Genomic DNA, 21,568 nt, shown 5'->3' on the forward strand with positions numbered 1-21,568 from the left:
GGAGATTGCCAGAAGGAAAAGCATGTATAGGCCCATCCATGCAAATAGAGATAATGATTGACAATCACACGCTTCAATAATAAAGAATAAAAAACGCAGGGTAAGGGTAAAATATAGTTATATGTCAAGGGATGAAAAGATTTGTGAGGCGGACTGAGCGAACCTGCGCAAACAGAGTTGGATCATAAGACGTGTCCCATTTCCCAGCTTCCCTTGCACTTCCGCTTTCCATCACGGTGGTGTCAAACAGACGAAAAACAAGATGCGATAGTTAAACTCTCCAAAGAGCTGTGGTCAAAGACAGCGATCAACAGGCAATTTGGACAACTTTTCTATTCGAATAGTCTTTTTCTGAAATCGACGCGGTCAACCCGAAACCATGCAGTTCCCCCCAAACAACGGAGACTTTACATTCGTCTCCTCGACAGAGGCGCAGGGTAAGCTAATGCTAGCAGAGCTTTACCCTGGGAGGCCAAGGAAGGCAACATTGAGTGTTATTGGATGGACGTCATCTACGTGTTGCGTGCATTATAGATATTGCATAGTTATTTGTCTTGTAATGACCTGCTTATGGAACCATTTTAAATGCACTGTTGACGTGTCGTTGTGACGAGTTGTCAATCCAATATACTATATTGTTGACGTTATTTTGGATCCATTACAAGTTTTTACAATGTATTGTATCCATTACAGTATTGTGCTAGTTCGACTCATAGGTTTTTCAGGTGATAAGTTATGGAGTGACATTTATTTGATCAATTATTATTATGGCCAAGTATAAAAATGCTTATCTGTTCAAGGATACTATAATTTATGGGTTACGAATTCGTCCAATCGACTGATCTAAGTTTCAGTTGTGTTCTCGTAGTGACTCGTAATATATTTTCTCAAATGAATCAATCGTATTAATCAAGTGTATTCTACAGAGCTTAGTGGCACAATTGCTGCTCCTGATGTTGAACTGAATATGGGCAGCAGCGACGGCGGGAAAGACCCTTATGCTACCGCCTTCCTGAGGCAGCGAGGCTACGGTTGGCTGCTGGAGGTGGAGGAAGATGACGGCGAGGAGAGCAAACCTCTTCTGTAAGTCAAGGATTTTAGTTGTGCACACCTTTAGGATCAATTTGACCAATTTTCCTCCTTAAATGTGTGATCAGTGATGAGCTGGACATTGACGTTAAGGACATCTATTACAAGATTCGCTGCGTGCTCATGCCATTGCCATCGTTGGGCTACAACAGACAGGTGGTCAGAGATAACCCGGACTTCTGGGGCCCTCTGGCTGTGGTGCTGCTCTTCTCTATGATCTCAATCTATGGACAGTTTAGGGTGAGCAGATCATGTTGTGGTGGTCAATTAACGTTTTTTTGCTCTTTTTTTTTTTTTTTTTTTTTGTTTAATTGCAAACGCACAAGTGAGACGAGATATGCTGCAAATGGCATAATGCTGCACCGCAATGAAAGCTGTCATTTTCCGGGTCTCCTTAGCCTGCTTTGGACCTGGCTCACTTGGTACTAAAATAAAGTAATAGTGCTATTGATAGGCATTGAGCCAAGCTGTCTGCCTCAAATGCCCGTTCATTGAACCCTTAGACTTAAATTGATTGTGCTTTAAATTGGCAGGTGGTTTCCTGGATCATCACCATCTGGATATTTGGATCACTAACCATTTTTCTCTTGGCCCGTGTTCTCGGCGGTGAGGTAAGCGGCGCTGCGGTTGGCAGACTTATATCATTGTTTTTCTCACGAGTCTTGTTTTGAACAGGTTTCCTATGGTCAGGTCCTGGGAGTGATTGGATATTCCCTTCTTCCGCTCATTGTTATAGCCCCTTTGCTTCTGGTGATCGGACGTTTTGAGATGGTTTCGACCTTCTTCAAAGTGAGTTCGATCATACTGAAAAACACTACAAAATAAGAAACTGCTTTTATAAAGTGTCGTTAAGCCGGAAGTCAGCATGCGCACACCAAGGCTCCGGATAAGCAAATTCGCATCGCAGTTTGCAGGTCAGAACTGTCAATCAAGCACGCTTGATGCAAAACTGCAAATGGGTGTTTATGTGGCAAAAGGCAGAGGGGCCAGATGTTATGGAAATCACTGAACGCAAACTCGTGGTTGTTTTGAAAATTCCGAACTCATCAGAACGAGGCCTTTAGTTTTCCCTCGGCGAGATCTTGATGATTGATCGTTGTCTGCTTTTCTTCCAGCTCTTTGGAGTGTTCTGGGCTGCTTACAGTGCTGCGTCATTGTTGGTTGGCGATGAATTTAAGACAAAGAAGCCTCTGCTCATCTATCCTATTTTCCTTCTGTACATTTATTTCCTGTCACTCTATACCGGTGTCTGACTGAATCAATTTGAACTATGGACCTTTTCACGGACAGTGACGCTGACCCCACAAGGTGAAAAAGAATCTCTGGGGGGTCTGAGCATTATATGTTCCTGATGTACGTAGTATATACATTTGGACTCTAATGTCATCATAATGTTCCATTTAAAAAGGCAGCTGCTTTTCCAGCTTGAACTGTGCAGCCCCCACAGAATGGATGGTCCCATTGACAAGTTTCTTATGTTTTTATAGCAAATAATGAATGCCCTGTTCTTCTTAAAATGCATTGTACTGATTTTGAATATAATGGCAAATGTTTGTCTTTCTGGATGATCTGAGACGCTATTCTGATGGACACTCATTGTTGTTGTTATTATTGTATTATTATTATCATCAGCTTTAGGGTTATTTCAAACTTTTGGGTGGAAACGGTAAATTATATAACAGTGCTTTTGAAATTTTCAGCAACCTTCAAAAGAATGTGGCAAAACTTGCTCTTTTTTTGTGCAACTCGCCATTAATTTGCTAAAGGTCCAATTTGACTGAACTGATTGCCCTTGTTTGCACAAATACAGCAAGAAAACAAACACATGGTTGACTGACGACTACGATTCTGTGTGGAGATGTAATAACCCGAGGAGACTAAGATATGGCAAGTTGGCAAATATCATTTTTGATGGAAGCAAAAAAAGCAACCTATTTGATCATAAAATGTTTTTGTGTTCTGTTCAAACGTCTTCCACAAACGTCACAAAACGTGACGCAAAACATTTTAAACACATTTAAAAGTACGCTTTAGTTCATGTGTGGATAAATGTGAAATCATGGCGGAAGAATAACAAGAGTAATTATACTCGGGATATTTATTTTAATCGGCGTCATTGGCGTTGTCAAATAAAACAATGTAACGTTGATACTTGCGGAAATGCGAGCCGTTCTCGCGAGATGTGACCACGGCTACGCCAGTTTCGTTTGACTATCATGTAACTGACAGCAGCGATTTCGGCGAACACCGACAGGCGTTGTTAGTGAATAGCCGCTGCTACGCTGACGGACGGGCGGGCGGACGGACTGACTGACGGGCGGACGGACTGGAAGAAGCCGCAGAAAGGATCAGCGGTGGCAGAGGGGTGACACTCCGGAGGTAGTCCTATAGATTTAGTTCTATTGAGTGTGTCAGCGGTTCCTAGCAAAACCGAGAAGGGACGGGAAAGGTAAAGTGAGGAAAGATGGCGGCCGCGGCCTCGCCGGGCTCCGGTTCGTCCACCCCCTCGGACTGGATTGTGCTCAGAGACGGCTGCCTGCGTTGCGACGACGAGGGCCTGCGAAGCCTTTCATACCACCCGGCCCTCAACGCTATCTTAGCGGTCACCAGCAAAGGGGGTATTAAAGTCATTGACGGCACTTCGGGGGCAATTCTCCAGGCCTCTGCGCAGCACGGTAAGCATCGGAGCACGGGCAGCAGCCACATTGATTGTCAACACGACTTTGGCTGACTGAGAGTTCGTTTTCCAGCTAGCGAGCGCTAACGGTACTAGCAGTTGTTTTGGGGCCTAATGAGATTATTGAAACACGATCGACTAATAAATCCACACACTGACACCGCGAGTTGATATGTTTGATGGCTTAGGAACGGCTGCTTACTTGAGTACCGACACTGTTTTCCAAGTGACTGCTTTCGTTTTTGTATTCATGTCAAATCGAGGAGGAAAGCTAACAGCTAGTTGGCTCGCTTCGCACTCCGCCGCTTGACAGCGCAGCAGCCTAATACACGAGTGTCAAAAGGCAATGAACTGCTCAGCATCGTGCGTGTGAAACATAGAGAGAGGAAAGAAGAAAGTGGCAGACTGTGTGAAACGGAATGATCGTGCTTGCAGCCACCGACCGGCCTGACTCTACAGCTGTAGTCGCAGCGTTTTACACCACCGTGCGCGCGTGCGTGCGTGCGCGCTCGCGCATTGTCATCGTCGGCACTGCGGAAACGATTTATTTGTACTGGTAAACAGTGGCTACACTTTCAATAAACTACGCTGGACGGGGTTTAGCAGTCATTATATTGGATGTCATTCCGTAGTTCAGACCAACTTTACTGATTTAGTTGGTAATACAAAATACAGCACATTCATGTTTTGCCAATCTTGAGTCTTCCCCCTAACTTTGAGCTCATTTTACTGTGTTGTGAACCATAACAGCAGCACCAGACTACGTAAAGAGTCGTGTTGTAGGTGTATTGTAGGTAAGTTACATACGGAGTACAAGATATCATTTTACACGATAAAGAATTGACATCATCCCAGCTCGGAACAGGTGGGTTGAAGCCACACCTAGAAGGGACCCGTGAAGTTTACAACTCATGATTCTTTGCAGACTTTAGTGCTGACATCTCCTTTCTAATCGTTGGCATTAACGCTCTGTGCCGAGGCTACGAGCCGCGCATGCTGGCCGGCGTGGTTTAGCTAACCGTTATCCTCCTGTTTGCAGATCCTCTCCTCTAATCAACTAGTCATTACTGCTATAAGAAACTATTTATTGCCTCTGTGGTGGCAAATAAGATACATTTCTGATAAGCACCGTCCGTCCGTCCTTTCAATTCCATGGAATGAGTTTAAAAAACACGTAGAACGTTTATCTGAACGGGTTTAGCAATCCGTCCGTCCGTCCGCTCGACACTCGGCTGCGAACCGCTCCAGCTGGAGATCACGGCTCGATGAAGCCAGAGCCAGCATGCCGTACTGAGGTCACCAAATCGGACACCCTCAACGCCTTGGATGCGCCTAGAAATTCTGTCCATAAAAGTTGCGCAAGTTTAACAATGCAAAATAGAGAAATTAAAAAGTAAAGCCCCGCAAAGATCTATCTACACTTGACATATTTGCAGCTTGGCTCCTGTGGTTTTATTTCTTTATTTATCCATCCATTTATTTATTTAGTTTGTTGGAGGGAAGGTGACTGGCAACGGCTAAAAAAAAAAACCCAAGAAACCACATGATATTTACTTGATTCAAAAGTCAAATTGCTTGCCATCCTTTTGAAGGGAATAACACAAGTGCTTATGTTCCGCTTTTCTCCGCTGCTTTTTTCAGTTAAACCCGGCGGTCGTGTCAGATGTCAGTACTTCCCTGCCGTGGATAGGGTGCTTTTTGTTGACGACTATGCAGTCGGATGCAGGAAGGACCTCAATGGCATCCTGCTGTTGGATACGGCCCTGCAACCTCCAGTGACCAAACCCGACGATCTGGTTCAGATGGAGCTTCCTGTCACTGAGGTAAAAAGAATCTTTCACACCATGCAGTAGTGTGTCATTTGACCAATAAATGTGTTTGTCTGCTTAGGCTCTGCATCTGCTGTCAGCCTGCCTGGAAAAGATTGATGTTTCGAACACAAAGGGCTACGAAGTCTTTATCGTACAGCTGAAAGAAGGCCTGAAGAATACCTCGCATGAGACGGCAGCCAATCACAAAGTGGCCAAGGTTGGTGTGACGGCTTGGCTCATCTCGGCTTCCTGCTCTTGCGTCATTGCTTTTCGGTTCAGCCGGTTTACCAAAAAAACACAACACTCCCTGAAAGTTCTCTTTCTTTTATGCGCCGCTCCAATTTCTGATTCATGCTGTGTGTTGTATTTTTCCCCAAGATGTAAAAGTGATGTGAAAGTATTCGTCCGTGCGTCCGTCCGTGCGTCCGTCCATCCATCCATCCATCCATCCATCCATCCATCCATCCATCCATCCATCCATCCATCCATCCATCCATCCATCCATCCATCCATCCATCCATCCATCCATCCATCCATCCATCCATCCATCGCTCCATCCATCCATCCATCCATCCATCCATCCATCCATCCATCCATCCATCCATCCATCCATCCATCCATCCATCCATCCATCCATCCATCCATCCATCCATCCATCCATCCATCCATCCATCCATCCATCGCTCCATCCATCCATCCATCGCTCCATCCATCCATCCATCCATCCATCCATCCATCCATCCATCCATCCATCCATCCATCCATCCATCCATCCATCCATCCATCCATCCATCCATCCATCCATCCATCCATCCATCCATCCATCCATCCATCGAGAGAGTTACATTGTCAATCAGTACATGTTAATCACTTGCTAAATAATTCAATGACAAAACAATTGGAGTGTCACTCTTGTTTTTAATGTCAGCAAATGTCTTTTCATCATTGCAACTTGGAATTTTTAATATAACACATTTGTATGTAATTGCCTGGTTTTTTTCAATAAGCCTAAAACTGATTTTCTTCTTCTCAGTGGGCGACAGTAACCTTGCAGCTTCCTCACCACGTGCTGAAGCTGGTTGCCAGTGCCATCGTCAGTGAGCTCAAGAAGATCAACCAGAACATTGCTGCCTTGTCTGTGGCCTCATCCATCATGGACAGACTTTCCTACCTCTTGTCAAGCGCCCGACCTGAACTCGGGGTAGGGCCTGGGCGCTCTGTAGATAGGTGAGCAATCTGCAAAAGAACTACCGCTCGCTCCAGTGCTAGTCGAAGATGGGAGACTGTCGACTCGATTCAAGTGTACTTTGCTAAATTTGAGATTTGATTCTCTTGATGTCCCCTGTAGATCTTTAATGTACAGCGAAGCCAACAGGAGGGAGACGTTTACATCGTGGCCACACGCCGGCTACAGGTGGGCTCAACCTGATCCAATGGCTCAGGCAGGCTTTTACCACCAGGTGGGTTCAGGGACAAGTCTACACCCACATCACCTCTGAGCAAAAGCGCCATTTATCCTGCATATTGGGGATGCAGTCCTTCAATGTTAATTTGACTTCAACATGAAGTATGCTGCGAGACACTCGTGTAAAGTCATGTGAAGTTGCTAGTACAGCTGTATAAGCCATTCTCAACGACCTTGACCCTCTTTCTTTTCTTTCTTTCTTTCTTTCTTTCTTTCTTTCTTTCTTTCTTTCTTTCTTTCTTTCTTTCTTTCTTTCTTTCTTTCTTTCTTTCTTTCTTTCTTTCTTTCTTTCTCGCTCTCTCGCTCTCTCGCTCTCTCGCTCTCTCGCTCTCTCGCTCTCTCGCTCTCTCTCACTCTCTCCCTCTCTCTCGCTCTCTCTCACCATAGCCTGCTTCGTCGGGCGACGACAGGGCCATGTGTTTCACCTGCAGCGTATGTCTGGTATGTTGGGAACCAACGGATGAGCCGTGGTGAGTGTGACCACGATCAAATGTATTTGACCAGAGTGTCTTTTGTAGACACAATGTACGCCATTGAGCGTTTCTCCACCGTCCGCAGGTCCGAACATGAGCGACACTCCCCTAATTGTCCTTTTGTCAAGGGCGAGCACACGCAAAATGTTCCCTTGTCAGTGACACTCGCAACCAGTCCTGCTCAGTTTCCCAACAGTCCTGACGGCTCAGACAAAATTGCCTGCTACGGCTTTGGCAGCTGCCCGCAGTTCTTGGCTGTCGCCACAAAGAGAGGCAAGATCTGTATTTGGGATGTCTCCAAAATGATGAAGGTCAGATTACACATGGCCTCCTCCGTGACGTGCCCTTGCCGTGCCGTCTCATCTCTTGCTCGTATGAAGCGTTTGAATGTTGGCTGGTCAGACTCATCAGCGTGTTCTTGTAAACAGGTGCACCTGAAGTTTGACATTAACCCATATGACCCGGCCATCCTGAGGCACCTCATCCTGTCTGGCGGAGAGCACAGCCAGCCCACGCTGACCGAGTCTCGGAGACCCACTCTGGCCTGGCTTGAGGAGTCCTCCTCGTGTTCAGACCTGCCCAAGCTTGAGGGGGATAGGTGAGCCTTACTTAGAGTTGAAGACCACATTTTCTGAGGGTTGGGGGTCATCATTTTAAGTTTCTTCACAATTTCCCCAAGTACTTTATATGAACAATTTGAGGATTGGATTGGATTGACTTGGTCATTTTGTCTCGCATCAATGCATTCTTGTCATTTTCTGACCGCTGTTTATTAATTATCTCCAAGCGATGACCAGTTGGAGGATTCAGACAGCGACGAGCATTCCAGGTCCGAGTCAGTGACAGGTACCCGGCCCGCACACGGGATTTGTTTTTGTCATTTCATTTCAATGATCAGCTGGTGCCTTCGACGCTTAGACCATTAGTCTGAATTGGAAGTTGGTTTCTCTCAATTTTTTGAAACCGTACATGTTGCCCTCCACAGGCCAACCGTCCCAGTGGGAGAGCATGGATATGAGCCTTGGAGTGACAGCGCTCAGTGTTCTCCAGCAACCAGAGAAACTCCAGTGGGAGGTGGTGGCCAGTGTGTTGGAGGACACAGTCAAAGACCTAGAAGAGCTGGGTGCCAATCCCTCATTGAGTCAAACCAAGGTCCACAACCAGGCCAAAGCAAAGGAAAAGCTCCCCGAGCAGCACAACATTCCTTTCCCCTGCTTGCTGGCCGGAGGCCTGCTCAGTTACCGCAGCGCGTTTAGCAACCCCGCAGCCGGACCTCTTCCCACAGTCCCGTCGTCTTCAACTCGCAGGGTGTCTGACAGTCCCTGTAGAACTCAGGGCCCCGAGCCCTTCCAAGTAGGACCTATCCAGGACCAAGGTCCCATGGAAATAGATTTGTGTAATGCCGCCCAGGAACCGTGCTTCTCCAACTTGGTAGGTTCTCAGCCCCCAAGTCCCTCCTCCGTGTCATCTGTGCACAGGACTATACCTGTGCTGTTGCTGTACAGTATCCGAGAGACGGACGACAAGAGCTCCGGGCAGGTGTTTGCTCAGATGAACAACCTCATGAGCAAAGGTCTCCACGACGAGAGCTTCACGGTGCCACAGATTATCGAGATGGAGTTTGACTCGCACGAGCAGCTCCTTCTCCAGGATCCTCCCATCACGTACATCCAACAGTTTGCCGACTCTGCCGCGAATCTGGCCGGCTTTGACGGTCAGATGGACAAATGGAGCACATTAGCCGCCGCCAGTTCCTCCGCCCCGCCTCGACCCGGAACGCTCGTCCAGTGTTTGCGGTTACCCAAGCAGCTGGAAGAGGAGAATCTTTGCGTGGACTCCATTACACCATGCTGGGATGGTGTGCACCTTCTGGTGGGGCTGCAGCCATGCGACGCAGAATCTCGAAGTGCGGCCAACCAAGTGGAGGCCCTGAACAATCTCAACCGCCTGCACTCGGCCCTGTGCAGCCAACAGAAGGGGGACACCCCTCACTCAGTTGCCAATGGAGTGGAGGATAGCCACCAAGAGGGCACAGCTCCTCAAGCAACCTTCATCCTGCCTTCAGGAGACCAACAACAGACGTGCCCGAGCGGCGGAGGCTATCTTGCGCTCTACAAGCTCAACTACTCTACCCGTATTGTCACCTTGGATCAGGATCCTGTGAAGGTGCAGCAGATATCTCAGCCTTGCGATGCAATTACCTCCCTTATCCTGCTTCCTCCAGATGTGCTGGATAGCAGGGAAGACGACAGTGAGGAGACTCCGGACGAGCCGCCCCCCGGTTCAAAAAACGGCACCTCGCGGTTTGGACTTGGCCCGGTGGGCTCTGCTGCATCTTTAACTCGCGCTGCGTGTGGAACAGCCACAGGCAGCGGCGGTGCCACGGCTACCGGTCCCTCTGCCGCGCACAAAGAGTCCAAGAAACAGGAAGTGGTCGGCCTCGGCCACTTGGTGGTGACGACGCGGGGTGGCAACATTATGATCATGGACCTGTCCACGTTGGAGGTTCTAACCAAGGTGGAACCCCCTAAGAAAGAGGGAGTGCTGGATGAGATAGACCCATTTGTCTCTGTAACTTATTGCTCTGGGACTGATCGCCTTTGTGCGTGCACTAAAGGTGAGTGTTTGAATTGCTGAGCTCTGGCCATTTGGGTGTCTTTGAATACAATTGATAAGGTGTTGTTATGACTGCACCGTGACTTGGAACAGTGAAAGCGAAAAGAAAAAAAAGGCTCATCATTTAAATTGGAATATAATCCCCCAAAAAGTTAGCCACACAAATGAAAAAAAAATGAGGTGCATTTATTTAGTATTAAACCAAACAATATTGGAGTTTTTGGGTGGACGGATGTCGATCATAGTCGACCAGCCTATGCTGAATGTTTGACATTCTGAGAATGTTCGGTACTTTGATCACATCAAGAATAATTGAATCAATTTCGAGTTGGTGCCTGACGTTTGTCAAATATCAACTTTATTCTATCGGCTCGCTCGGTTCCTGTTCAAAATGTTCGGCGTTGAAATGAGTAGGTTAGTACTCATCGTGTTCTTTCTCTACAGGCGGAGAGCTTCATTTCCTTCAAATTGGAGGTGTCTGCGACGATATTGACGACGGTGATATCTTTATCGATGGCCCCATTTCTAAAGGGGCTGAATTGCTGCTGGAGTGGCCCAGGCCTTCGTCCAACCCTTCTAGTCCTGGGATCTCGGGTACAAGTCACATAGTCAATCATAGTCCATTCAATCATTTTGCCTGACGCGCACGCTCGCTCGCTCGCTTCTCGAACAGGAGTGGAACTCCTGGTGGACCAACCGCTGAGCACAGAGAGCCTAAGGTCGCTGGTGGAGCTGACGCGCTTCGAGACGTTGACTCCCCGCTTCTCGGCCACTGTGCCGCCGTGCTGGGTGGAGGTGCAGCAAGAGCAGCAGCAGCGGCGCCATCCGCAGCATCTTCACCAGCAGCACCACGGGGATGCGGCCCAGCACACCCGCACCTGGAAGCTTCAGAGTGATAGGTTTGTAACCGCGGCAACATTCATTTGTCAGCAGGGGACGCAACGGCGTCGTCGCTGTGTCCTTTCTTTAGTTCCAGCTGGGACGAGCACGTCTTTGAGCTGGTGCTGCCGAAGGCCTGCATGGTGGGCCACGTGGACTTCAAGTTTGTCCTGAATGCCAACATTGTCAACATTCCTCAGATCCAGATCACTTTATTGAAGAATAAAGCGCCTGGTCTGGGAAAGGTTCATGGTAAGGACACAAATGTCCGTGCTAGACTTGCACACAGGAGGGAGGGCCAACGACCTGCTGCGACAGAGACCGGCCTTTCCTGCCCGTCCTGCCAGCCGAGTGCTTGCGTTTCGTTTCACCTTATTCAACTGCATTTCTTTGACAGAGACCGCTGTCGATAGACAAATCACGTTCCCCCTCCCCAATGTCCCCCATGCCAACGGGGAGAAGAACGGTCGGCCCCCCGTGCACGACTTCGCCGAGGACATCCACCTTATGGACATCGAGGACAGATCGGGTAAGAATTGAAGTCACCCGTACCACTTGTCCTTATTATGCTGAGCTCAATTTGGACCCACCAGACACGCGACAGATGAACCGACACTGTCGCGGCCGATTACGATGTGTCAAATGGCGAAAATCGGCACCGGCACTCAGCTCGGGTCATAATCTATCCCTCGTATCAATGCTCGTGGTACACTGTTTGCAAACGTCTCTGGCGTGCCAAGTGTATTCTCCTTTCACACTGACTTTGGCCCAACCCCTTTTAAATGAAGAAAGAAAGAAAGAACGAAAAAAGAATCTCACTTGATATTGGTACTGAAATTGAACTGCAGCACGGCACTTGCATTTAAGGTGATTTCTATTTTGTTGTAGGCTACACGTTGTGTCCGTTCTTGGAAGAGCACAAGGAGGACATCTTGTGTGGACCAGTCTGGCTTGCCAGTGGGCTGGATCTCTCTGGTCATGCTGGCATGCTTAGTCTCACCAGCCCAAAGTTGGTCAAAGGTATGAAACGGCAAGCCTTGTTTAAAGGAGCCATGTCTTGCTGAATCAGTGTTGTTGTTGTTGTTGTTGTTTTTTAGCTTGTAGTCATGTTAAAATGCCAAAGTAAACAAAAATGTGGTGTTTCCTTCCATTGGCTCATTTTGGAACGTTCCTGCTCATTCCTCCTCTCTAAGCAAAATAGCCTGCCTGATGCGGCTCCTTTAAAACATAGCCTGAACACGTGAAGTTGAACAAGTTGTCAGTGATCTTCAGTCCAGTCTGTCTCTAGGCATGGCTGGTGGAAAGTATCGTTCCTTCCTGGTTCATATCAAGGCAGCGAGTGACAAAAACATGGAGGACAGCCCCAGACCTGTTGTGAGAATGCCCAGTGCCAAACCCCAGTGCTCCAAATCACATTCGTTGTCCACTCTGCTGCAGAGGGCTCAGGCCTCTAAGGTAGTGTGACTCGAACGCATGCCAGATGCAAGCTTTCAAATCAAACCATGCGTTGTTTTAAGCAGGACAAGGTGTCTGGAGTTAAACCAGATAGTCAAGCATCTTCCAAGAAAGTCGAAAACCTGAGAGGCTGCGACCTGCTGCAAGAAGTATCTGTCACAATCAGAAGGTTCAAAAAGACATCTCTTCCCAAAGAAAGGTAGGTAACAATGGCTACCTTATTTCAAGAACTATACAACTCCATTGAAATGTGCTTTCTGTTGAAGGGTCCAGCGTTGTGCAATGCTGCAGTTTCCAGACTTCCACGAGAAGCTGCTGGAAGCGCTGTGCCAGCGAACAGAGAGTGGCCTCTCCACAGAACATGCTCAAGGCCTCATCCTGGACATCTTGTGCTGGCTGGCTGGTGTTTTTTCCAATGGGCCCTGCAGGTATTATGCCCGTGTTCTGGGGCTTAATAAGTTCAATCCACCGCATAGAAATACGCTATCCATATACTACGTACTCGCCTAAAACTCACTCTTTTTTAAAAAAAAAAATAAAAGTAAATGTAAACGCACTTCAAAATTCTACAAACGTTTCAAAACACAGTTGATACAGTTTGTAGAGACAGTCCATTTCTTCTTTTGCGTCTAAACGACCCCTCAGTATAGCTTCCCAAAAGGTGAAAAGCGCGAGTGATTGTGACTTCATATCCGCTGTACTGCATACGTGACTGACTGTATGTCATTAGCACGCTATTCGTATATATATCATATTCGATGTGCCCAACTTCTCTTTAGCAGCTTACGAGAAGGAAAGGAGGGGCTGCTGGCCAAAGCCAGATCGAGGCTAATGGATATTGTTGCAGTTTGTTTCTTTGAGGCCGGCCGCAGCATTGCTCACAAGTGCGCACGCTTTCTTGCACTTTGCATCAGGTGAGCGATTGGGTCCATTTCATGATTGATGAGCTTGTTTTCTTTTCCTTGTGGGCTCATGTCAGCATCATCTTTTTCCTCCTCTTGCTAAAGCAATGGGAAAGGTGATCCCAGCCAACAAGGTTTTGTCACAAGTCTTCTGAAGGCTCTGCTGGACAATATGCCGTACTTGCCTGCTGCGGCAACAGGCGGTATGTCGTCGATCAGCTGCACCGTAGCGCGCTATCCCTCGGTCTAATTGCACTCGATCTTCCTTCTTCCAGGCTCGGTCTTCTGGTACTTTGTGTTGCTGAACTATGTAAAGGAAGAGGACCTGGCAGGCTGCAGCACTGCCTGCGCCTCCCTCCTCACGGCCATCTCAAGACAGCTGCAAGATCGACTCACCCCGATGGAGGCACTGCTGCAGACCAGGTAATCTCCAATTCATCCAGGTATTAATCATTTGAACCAAAATGTGAGTTGTTTTCATTGCCAGTTGCATTTTGATTACAGTTGTAAAAGGTTTTACAGCCCGACACTTCCGTGACTCTTTCTTCTCAGTGACACTTGGGCAATTCGTCAAGACTGGTTTTTCCACTTTGTAGGACACGACACCTTTTCTACGTGTCGTGTCAACTGTTATGTTGGTGTCTTTCCAGGTACGGACTGTACAGCTCGCCTTTTGATCCAGTGCTCTTTGATCTGGAGGTCAGTGGTTCCTCTTGCAAGAATGCCTTCAATAGCAGCATTGGGGTCCAGTCGGATGAGATTGACCTCTCTGACATTCTCTCAGGTAAGACAAATGCCCTTCTGGACATCCATTGTTGTACATGAGCACCGATCTTAAACGTAGTGCATGCGGGTGACATTTGAAAGAGATTGTTTGTACTACAGGATAACTACAGGATTCTCAGTACAAATGTGTTGTTGTTGTCGTCGTCGTTGTTGTTGCAGGGAATGGCAAAGTCAGTAGCTGCGCAGCAGCAGAGGGAAGCTTCACAGCATTAACCGGGCTCCTAGAAGTGGAGCCTTTGCACTTCTCTTGCATAGCCACTAGCGATGGTACTCGAGTGGAGCGCGATGACGCCAGCATGTTCACTGGTGAATATGCCATCTCTTCATTTTCTATGCCATTGCTTCAAGTCAACTCACCGTATGAGCTCTTTGTTTTTTTTTTTTGTTTTTTCAATCCTCAGTGAGTACGTTTGGCGTTACCCCGGCGGTCGGCGGCCTGTCGACGGGAACGGTCGGCGAAGCTTCCACAGCTCTTAGTTCCGCAGCTCAAGTGGCCCTGCAGTCTCTGTCTCACGCCATGGTGTCGGCTGAACAACAGTTACAGGTCCTGCAAGAGAAGCAACAGCAGCTGCTCAAACTGCAGCAGCAGGTGAGACGAGTCATTCGACCTGGATTTTATTCTTATTCCCTGACTAAATGTCTGTGTATCCGCTGCAAGCAGAAGGCCAAGCTGGAAGCCAAATTGCATCAGACCACGTCTGCGGCCGCAGCGGCCTCCTCCGGCGTGGGGCCCATCCACAACTCGGTGCCTTCCAACTCCTCCTGTGCTCCGGGTTTCTTCATTCATCCCTCCGATGTGATTCCCCCGACGCCCAAGACCACACCTCTCTTCATGACGCCTCCTCTCACACCTCCGAATGAGGCAGTGTCTGCAGCCTTCAGCGCCGAGCTAGCTCACCTCTTCCCTGGCTCCATGATGGATCCTGGGCCAGTCAACCTGGCAGCACACAAAAACTCCCAAAAAGCCAAGGCGGTTCGTGATGCTGCTCTTTCTTTCTTTCTTTCTTTCTCTCTCTCAAAGCAAAAGCTTCAAATATGTATGTGCAAGCGTTTGTTTGTTTGTTTGTTTGTTTGTTTGTTTGTTTGATTTGGGATGTCTTTTTCTCTCTCTGTCTCCCCGCAGAGCCCCATGGGCAGTGGTTTGGCTCTAGCCATTTCTCAGGCATCTCACTTTCTCCAGCCTCCTCCACACCAGTCTATCATCATCGAGCGCATGCACTCTGGTATGCCCTGTTTGTCTGACATTCTTTTGTCGGTATCGTTTTGCAGCCAGCCATCGATCGTGGTTTCACCTGTTTCTATGTGGCTTTGCAGCTTCCTTAACTGTGCCAAGTGCACCATCCAAGTTGTAAATCGAATCGTCTCTTTTCCCAGGAGCTCGTCGCTTTGTGACACTGGACTTTGGTCGACCCGTCCTGCTGACCGATGCTCTCATCCCGACCTGCAGCGACCTAGCTTCTCTGTCCATAGACATTTGGACGCTAGGTGAGGAGGTGGATGGCCGCAGGCTGGTGGTGGCCACCGACATCAGTACTCACTCCCTTATTCTACATGACTTGCTGCCTCCACCCGTTTGCAGGTTTATGAAGGTTTGTTTCTATTTCTGTTCTTAACTCATTTTAGCCTTCGCACGACCCAAAGTTGTGTCGCTGGAAGAACGGGCGGAATAGCGTTGTCAGCATTTGCATGCAATGGTGGCAGAACCTTTGTCACAGTCATTGATTACTGTTGGATTTTGGTATTCCTTTTTTTAACCCGTTGTGCAAGACTGTCATGGCAGTTGACAGTAGATTTCATCGGTGGTTTCTCCCCATCCTTCCACAACTTTCAGATCACTGTGATCGGCCGCTATGGCAGCACCAATGCTCGTGCAAAGATTCCACTGGGCTTTTACTACGGTCATACTTATATTCTACCATGGGAAAGTGAGCTTAAACTGATGCACGATCCTCTTCGGGGAGAAAGTGAACCTGCCAGTCAGCCTGATGTGGATCAGCACTTGACCATGATGATGGCATTACAGGAAGATATCCAGTGCAGGTGAGACATGAAGTACATCGCCACATTTTTCCCCTGTTGGCATTCTAAAACACAGTTGATTTGTATTTGATAAATTCATGCACCGAGGTTCAAGTGTGCAGGAGAATTTTAAAAAAAAATATTGACCGTTAAAAGAGCGTAAGAATGATATCAGCCTTTGAATTTCATATCCTGACTTTTTTCTTTCCAGGTACAATCTTGCTTGCCATCGGTTGGAAACCCTCCTACAGAATATCGACCTGCCGCCCCTCAACAGTGCCAACAATGCGCAGTACTTCTTGCGCAAACCAGACAAGGTGGTAGAGGAGGACCAACGTGTTTTTTCAGCCTACCAAGATTGCATCCAGCTTCAGTTGCAACTCAACCTGGCTCACCACGCTGTCCAGAGATTGCGCGTATCACTTGGTGCCAGTCGAAAATCTCTCCCCACGGCCGCCGGGTCCCATGAGCCGCAAGACCTGGTCCACAACTCCTCTACGGAGCAATTGAGAACAATCATCCGTTACCTTCTGGACACGTTGCTTAGCCTACTGCATTCGAACAACGGTGAGTAGGCATCCACACGCTTGTGGAACTGTTTGGATGCCAAGGTTTTACACTAATATTGTTGATTAACGCATAATCTTTTTTTTGTTTTTTCTCTTTCTTTTAAATATACACGTCTGAATATTTAGGTCACTCTGTGCCATCAGTGCTCCAGAGTACCTTCCACGCACAGGCTTGCGAGGAGCTCTTTAAACACCTTTGCCTCAGTGGGACACCAAAGATTCGCCTTCATGCCGGTCTGCTTTTGGTGCAGCTGTGTGGAGGGGAGCGCTGGTGGGGACAGTTCCTTTCTAACGTATTGCAGGAGCTTTACAACTCTGAACAGCTTCTCATCTTCCCCCAGGACAGGTCGGCAGCCTTGCACTTGTACCACGTTTAATTATAATGTTTCAGGTTGTTTAATCATCGTTTTTTTGGGGTGAATCTCTCTCTCTCTCTCTCTCTCTCTGTCTCTCTCTCTCTCTCTCTCTCTGTCTCTCTCTCTCTGTCTCTCTCTCTCTCTCTCTCTCTCTCTCTCTCTCTCTCTCTCTCTCTCTCTCTCTCTCTCTCTCTCTCTGTCTCTCTCTCTGTCTCTCTCTCTGTCTCTGTCTCTGTCTCTGTCTCTCTCTCTCTCTCTCTCTCTCTCTCTCTACCTCTACCTCTACCTCTCTCTACCTCTACCTCTCTCTACCTCTACCTCTCTCTACCTCTACCTCTACCTCTCCCTCTCTCTCTCTCTCTCTCTCTCTCTCTACCTCAGAGTGTTTATGCTCCTGTCCTGCCTCGGTCAAAGATCCCTGAGCAACAGCGGTGTGTTGGAGGGTCTGCTGAACCTTCTGGACAGCTTGCTCTCTCCTCTGCAGCAACCACAAGCTGCTATGCAGCATAGAACTGAAGGTACTGCCTGCCACAGGGTGACCTCGGGCAGCCAGTTTCTCATCTCGATTTGCGCGTCTTGCCAAAGTACATCATCGAAACCTTTTTTGTCAGTCTGACTATCTCTTGTGTTTCACAGGGGTCTTGGATATCCCCATGATTAGTTGGGTGGTGATGCTTGTTTCCAGACTATTGGATTATGTCACAAGTATCGAAGATGAAGCTTCTGGTGGGAAGAAACATCTTGGAGGGAAAGACAGGGATAGAACCTTAACAGGTGGGGGTGCATGAGCATGTTTATTTCAAATGTTTGAGTGATATGGTTTGGTAACCGCTGGAGAATTCTTTTTCAGGTATTCAGTGGAGCTTTATCAATAACAGCCTTCAGTCTCAGAACAGCAGCAGATCGGCAAAGGGCGGCAGTAGCTTGGACAGACTCTATTCCCGCAAGATTCGCAAGCAACTGGTCCACCACAAGCAGGTACAGGTGCCTCATTCGGTTACAACCGACACGAGACGGTTAACTTGTAAGAGAGTACCGTATTTGCCACTCGTACGAATGGAGACTGAAGTTTGAACTCCTTAATCAAGAGTCCTTCTTTCAAAATCTAGCGGGCGGGGAACATTTTGTCAAGCTGCCATTCATTGCGCCCCTTTCCTTTTAGCAGTTAAATCTATTGAAAGCAAAACAAAAAGCTTTAGTCGAGCAGATTGAGAAGGAGAAAATCCAGAGCAACAAGGGCTCCTCCTACAAACTCTTGGTGGAGCAGGCCAAGCTCAAGCAAGCCACATCCAAGGTAGGTTATAGCATCATCCTCCTCTTTTGAAAGGGACAATGTTCCTGACCACGTTTGAAGCCAATTTTGAAATTCCTCTCTTTGCCAGCACTTTAAAGACCTGATCCGTCTTCGGCGGACGGCCGAATGGCCGCGCTCCACGTTAGACACGGAGTCTGCAACAGCCAAAGAAGCGCCGGAAGTTGAGCCCCTGCCCTTTACGTTGTCCCATGAGCGCTGCATCTCTGTGGTGCAGAAGCTCGCCCTCTTCCTGCTGTCTATGGACTTCACCTGCCATGCTGACCTGCTACTTTTTGTCTGCAAGGTACGACTAAGAGGACTGATTCATTTGAAAATCACAATACAAAAATGTGCACGCTATAGTTTAGGGATGTTCCATACCACTTTTCTTCCAGACCCATACTAGTCGTAGTCAGTTGTCAGCTGTCTGTCACTGATAGCCGTACCAAGAACTGATTGATCCACGAGTTTGTTCGTCCTGTATCTTGCTCATCCGATGAATGAATAAAACCCTAACCCCTTCAGGTCCTCGCTAGAATAGCCAATGCCACCAGACCGACAATCCACCTCTCTGAGGTAGTATCTGAGCACCAGTTAGAGCGCCTACTCCTTCTGCTGGTGGGAACGGACTTCAATCGAGGAGACATCTCCTGGGGCGGTGCCTGGGCTCAGTATTCCCTCACCTGTATGCTACAAGACATCCTGGCAGGTGTGTTGTTTGCTTTTAAAAATCCTTGTCACGCGCACTGCCTGTTAAAAAAAAAAGAAAAAAGCCAACGACGGCAAACCAACTCATGGCGATCTGGAATCAAAAGGAACGTTATTGTTTCAGGTGAGCTGCTGTCTCCTGGTTCGTTGGATATCATGGATGAAGTTTCTGTCGCCGAGGAGACCACCGGGGCTTCGTCCTCATCAGTTGGGCTTGATCCAGATGATTCCTTGCCTCAGCCCGCGCCGATCCCGTTGGTAGAGAGCATCGATGAGACCCTCGTGCCTGATATCATTGCAGGTATAAGCTGGACTCATCAATCATCGCCTTAGATGTTGAACTTTTGACGAGACGAGAGCTCAAACGTTTTCCCGTCATCTTCCCCATCGGTGTACGAATGACAAACGGCTTGCCTGTTTGCTTGACGTCAGTTAAAGCTGTTTTCATTATCCAAAGGCGCTCCACCATTGTCATCCTTGGAAAAAGATAAAGACATGGACTTTGACTTGCTACAAGACCTGATGGATGTTGATATTGATCCTTTAGATATTGATTTGGAAAAAGATCCGCTTGCTGCAAAAGTTTTTAAGGTATGAAGGAAAACAAAAAAACAAAAAAAACAACCCACGTTTCACCTTTTCTCTCATTCCCCTCTGCTTTGAAAACATTGTTTCGCGTGATCACTTTCAATATCCTTTTCTTTTGTGTCTGCATTCAGCCAATAAGCAGCACGTGGTATGACTACTGGGGTTCGGATTATGGCACGTATGGTTACACGCCGTACATCGGAGGGGTTGGTATCCCAGTGTCCAAACCACCAGTTGCTGTTGAGAAGCCGGGATCACAAGGGCTTTCCGTCTCCGTTTCACAAGGTGAGGAGATGGCTTTTTTTTTTTTTTTCTTCTTGCCATGAATATTTGTTTCTTATTCGGAGCGCCCGTTTGTCCTCAGCACTGGATGCTCGATTAGAAGTGGGCTTGGAGCAGCAGGCTGAACTGATGCTAAAAATGATGGCGACGTTACAAGCCGACTCGATTCTACAGGCTCTCACTTCAAGCTCCTCCACAGGTAACCAGGGTAACAAATGAAGTGCGGACGACATTAGCGCAGAGGGAACGTGAGTCCTTAATAAAGCGTCAAGTCCGCCGTCATCTGCACTCGCAAAAAGTCAACCACGAAAATCTCATGTTATTATCTATGTATATTCACGCAAGATGGACTGCAACTTTGCTTTTCCAGTTTGCCAGACTACCAACGGTACTGATGACTCGCTGTTGAGGGCTCTTCATGGAGGAGGTTCTCCTCCCGGCGGCACCCTCCTGGTTCAGCCATCTTCCATTCCCATGCTGAGTGCTTGCTTCAACAAGCTTTTCTCGATGCTGCAAGTTCACCACGTGCAGGTCTGTACTTTTTCAATATAAATTCCCCAAATATGGCCCATTCTCAGTATGCATGTGCGGAAAAGAATTACACCCAGATACAAAGGCAGAAAAATTCCCAACCTTATTTTCAATGTCATCAAATGGAGCAAGACACTGTCATTGAATCCTTTGACAAATGGGAAACATTTGTGATGCTAGTTGGAGTCGTTGCTGCAGCTATGGATAACGCTGAGTCTCAACACAAGCGCAAGTGGCAACGAAGATAACGGATCAGAGGTCTTCTTGTTTAATTCCTGTCGAGTACCCACCATTCCACTCAACCAAGGTCAGGATTTCTCACCATCCCTACCTGTTGTGTTTTTATTTTTTTGGGGGGGATGAAGTCCTGTTGCGAAACGTGTACAAATATCCATGTTGCTGTACGTCTAGCATCCATCAGCAGTTTTCTCACTGTGCTGGCATGGTACCCCAACGCCTCCCTGAGAACATGGTGTCTGGTTCTGCATTCGCTGACCCTGATGACAAACATGCCTTACCAAGGTCAGTATTTTATCATGTCACTCTACAAAGTCGCAGATCAAATTGTCACCGAATCACCCTGAAGCGAGTCACGATTACGCTTACAATGTTCCGCATTATGTCAATGGAAAAGTATTCTTGCTCGTGTTTCACTTCATGAAGAACTTGGAATTTGAGCGTAGCCGACTCGACTCGACTCGACTCGACTCGACTACTAAAACCGCGTTCGAACTTTCAGGATCCAGTAATGGAATGAACGGCCAAGAAAGCACCGCACATCAGATGGTGTCGGATCCCACGCTGGTGCACATCCTGGTGCGTTTCCTTTCTGGCAGCAACACCAATGGAACCAATCAGCATAGCTCTCAAGTCGGACCCACCGCCACTCAAGCTATGCACGAGTTTTTGAGTCGCCTGCAGGTGCATCTTTCCTCCACCTGCCCACAAATGTTCAGCGAGTTCCTCCTCAAACTTCTGCACATCTTGTCCACTGAAAGGTACGTGTTCATATCCCAATTGTTGCGCTCTTTGAAGAGCTGACGCACGGCACCGTACCGTCTTGAACTT

General features: G+C 47.8%; 2 protein-coding genes across 8 annotated transcripts in view; both read left to right on the forward strand.

Annotated features, from left to right (window-relative positions):
* The first annotated feature begins 205 nt into the window (after positions 1–205).
* On the forward strand, positions 206–2,915 carry yipf4 (Yip1 domain family, member 4). The gene is made up of 6 exons (XM_049735894.2): positions 206–437; positions 927–1,083; positions 1,158–1,329; positions 1,623–1,700; positions 1,765–1,878; positions 2,205–2,915. Exons 1-6 carry the CDS (start codon positions 380–382, stop codon positions 2,340–2,342), a joined length of 717 nt encoding a protein of 238 aa, XP_049591851.1. The 5' UTR covers positions 206–379; the 3' UTR covers positions 2,343–2,915.
* A 394-nt stretch (positions 2,916–3,309) lies between these two features.
* The window catches only part of birc6 (baculoviral IAP repeat containing 6), a 36,897-nt gene continuing 18,638 nt past the window's right edge, over positions 3,310–21,568 (forward strand). Inside the window, exons 1-44 of one of the 7 annotated variants that reach the window (XM_049735860.1) lie at positions 3,310–3,764; positions 5,408–5,589; positions 5,657–5,794; positions 6,611–6,804; positions 6,926–7,037; positions 7,430–7,512; positions 7,601–7,826; positions 7,944–8,113; positions 8,303–8,361; positions 8,501–10,132; positions 10,576–10,725; positions 10,805–11,030; positions 11,102–11,262; positions 11,408–11,539; positions 11,899–12,030; positions 12,299–12,465; positions 12,528–12,664; positions 12,732–12,893; positions 13,245–13,379; positions 13,473–13,570; positions 13,643–13,790; positions 14,018–14,151; positions 14,313–14,459; positions 14,555–14,742; positions 14,812–15,126; positions 15,277–15,376; positions 15,528–15,742; positions 15,985–16,193; positions 16,384–16,739; positions 16,868–17,087; positions 17,479–17,615; positions 17,734–17,871; positions 17,948–18,075; positions 18,260–18,391; positions 18,480–18,695; positions 18,917–19,100; positions 19,224–19,400; positions 19,557–19,690; positions 19,819–19,972; positions 20,052–20,168; positions 20,340–20,500; positions 20,681–20,807; positions 20,912–21,022; positions 21,240–21,498. In XM_049735860.1, the coding sequence (XP_049591817.1) occupies positions 3,554–3,764; positions 5,408–5,589; positions 5,657–5,794; positions 6,611–6,804; positions 6,926–7,037; positions 7,430–7,512; positions 7,601–7,826; positions 7,944–8,113; positions 8,303–8,361; positions 8,501–10,132; positions 10,576–10,725; positions 10,805–11,030; positions 11,102–11,262; positions 11,408–11,539; positions 11,899–12,030; positions 12,299–12,465; positions 12,528–12,664; positions 12,732–12,893; positions 13,245–13,379; positions 13,473–13,570; positions 13,643–13,790; positions 14,018–14,151; positions 14,313–14,459; positions 14,555–14,742; positions 14,812–15,126; positions 15,277–15,376; positions 15,528–15,742; positions 15,985–16,193; positions 16,384–16,739; positions 16,868–17,087; positions 17,479–17,615; positions 17,734–17,871; positions 17,948–18,075; positions 18,260–18,391; positions 18,480–18,695; positions 18,917–19,100; positions 19,224–19,400; positions 19,557–19,690; positions 19,819–19,972; positions 20,052–20,168; positions 20,340–20,500; positions 20,681–20,807; positions 20,912–21,022; positions 21,240–21,498 (8,714 nt within the window). In that variant the 5' untranslated portion in view covers positions 3,310–3,553. The remainder of the gene's footprint in view (positions 3,765–5,407; positions 5,590–5,656; positions 5,795–6,610; positions 6,805–6,925; positions 7,038–7,429; positions 7,513–7,600; positions 7,827–7,943; positions 8,114–8,302; positions 8,362–8,500; positions 10,133–10,575; positions 10,726–10,804; positions 11,031–11,101; positions 11,263–11,407; positions 11,540–11,898; positions 12,031–12,298; positions 12,466–12,527; positions 12,665–12,731; positions 12,894–13,244; positions 13,380–13,472; positions 13,571–13,642; positions 13,791–14,017; positions 14,152–14,312; positions 14,460–14,554; positions 14,743–14,811; positions 15,127–15,276; positions 15,377–15,527; positions 15,743–15,984; positions 16,194–16,383; positions 16,740–16,867; positions 17,088–17,478; positions 17,616–17,733; positions 17,872–17,947; positions 18,076–18,259; positions 18,392–18,479; positions 18,696–18,916; positions 19,101–19,223; positions 19,401–19,556; positions 19,691–19,818; positions 19,973–20,051; positions 20,169–20,339; positions 20,501–20,680; positions 20,808–20,911; positions 21,023–21,239; positions 21,499–21,568) is intronic. The other 6 variants (XM_049735863.1, XM_049735861.1, XM_049735864.1 and 3 more) reach the window with 6 other exon arrangements.

Source organism: Syngnathus scovelli, chromosome 12, assembly GCF_024217435.2.
Source record: "Syngnathus scovelli strain Florida chromosome 12, RoL_Ssco_1.2, whole genome shotgun sequence".
In the NCBI taxonomy this organism is placed as follows: domain Eukaryota; kingdom Metazoa; phylum Chordata; class Actinopteri; order Syngnathiformes; family Syngnathidae; genus Syngnathus; species Syngnathus scovelli.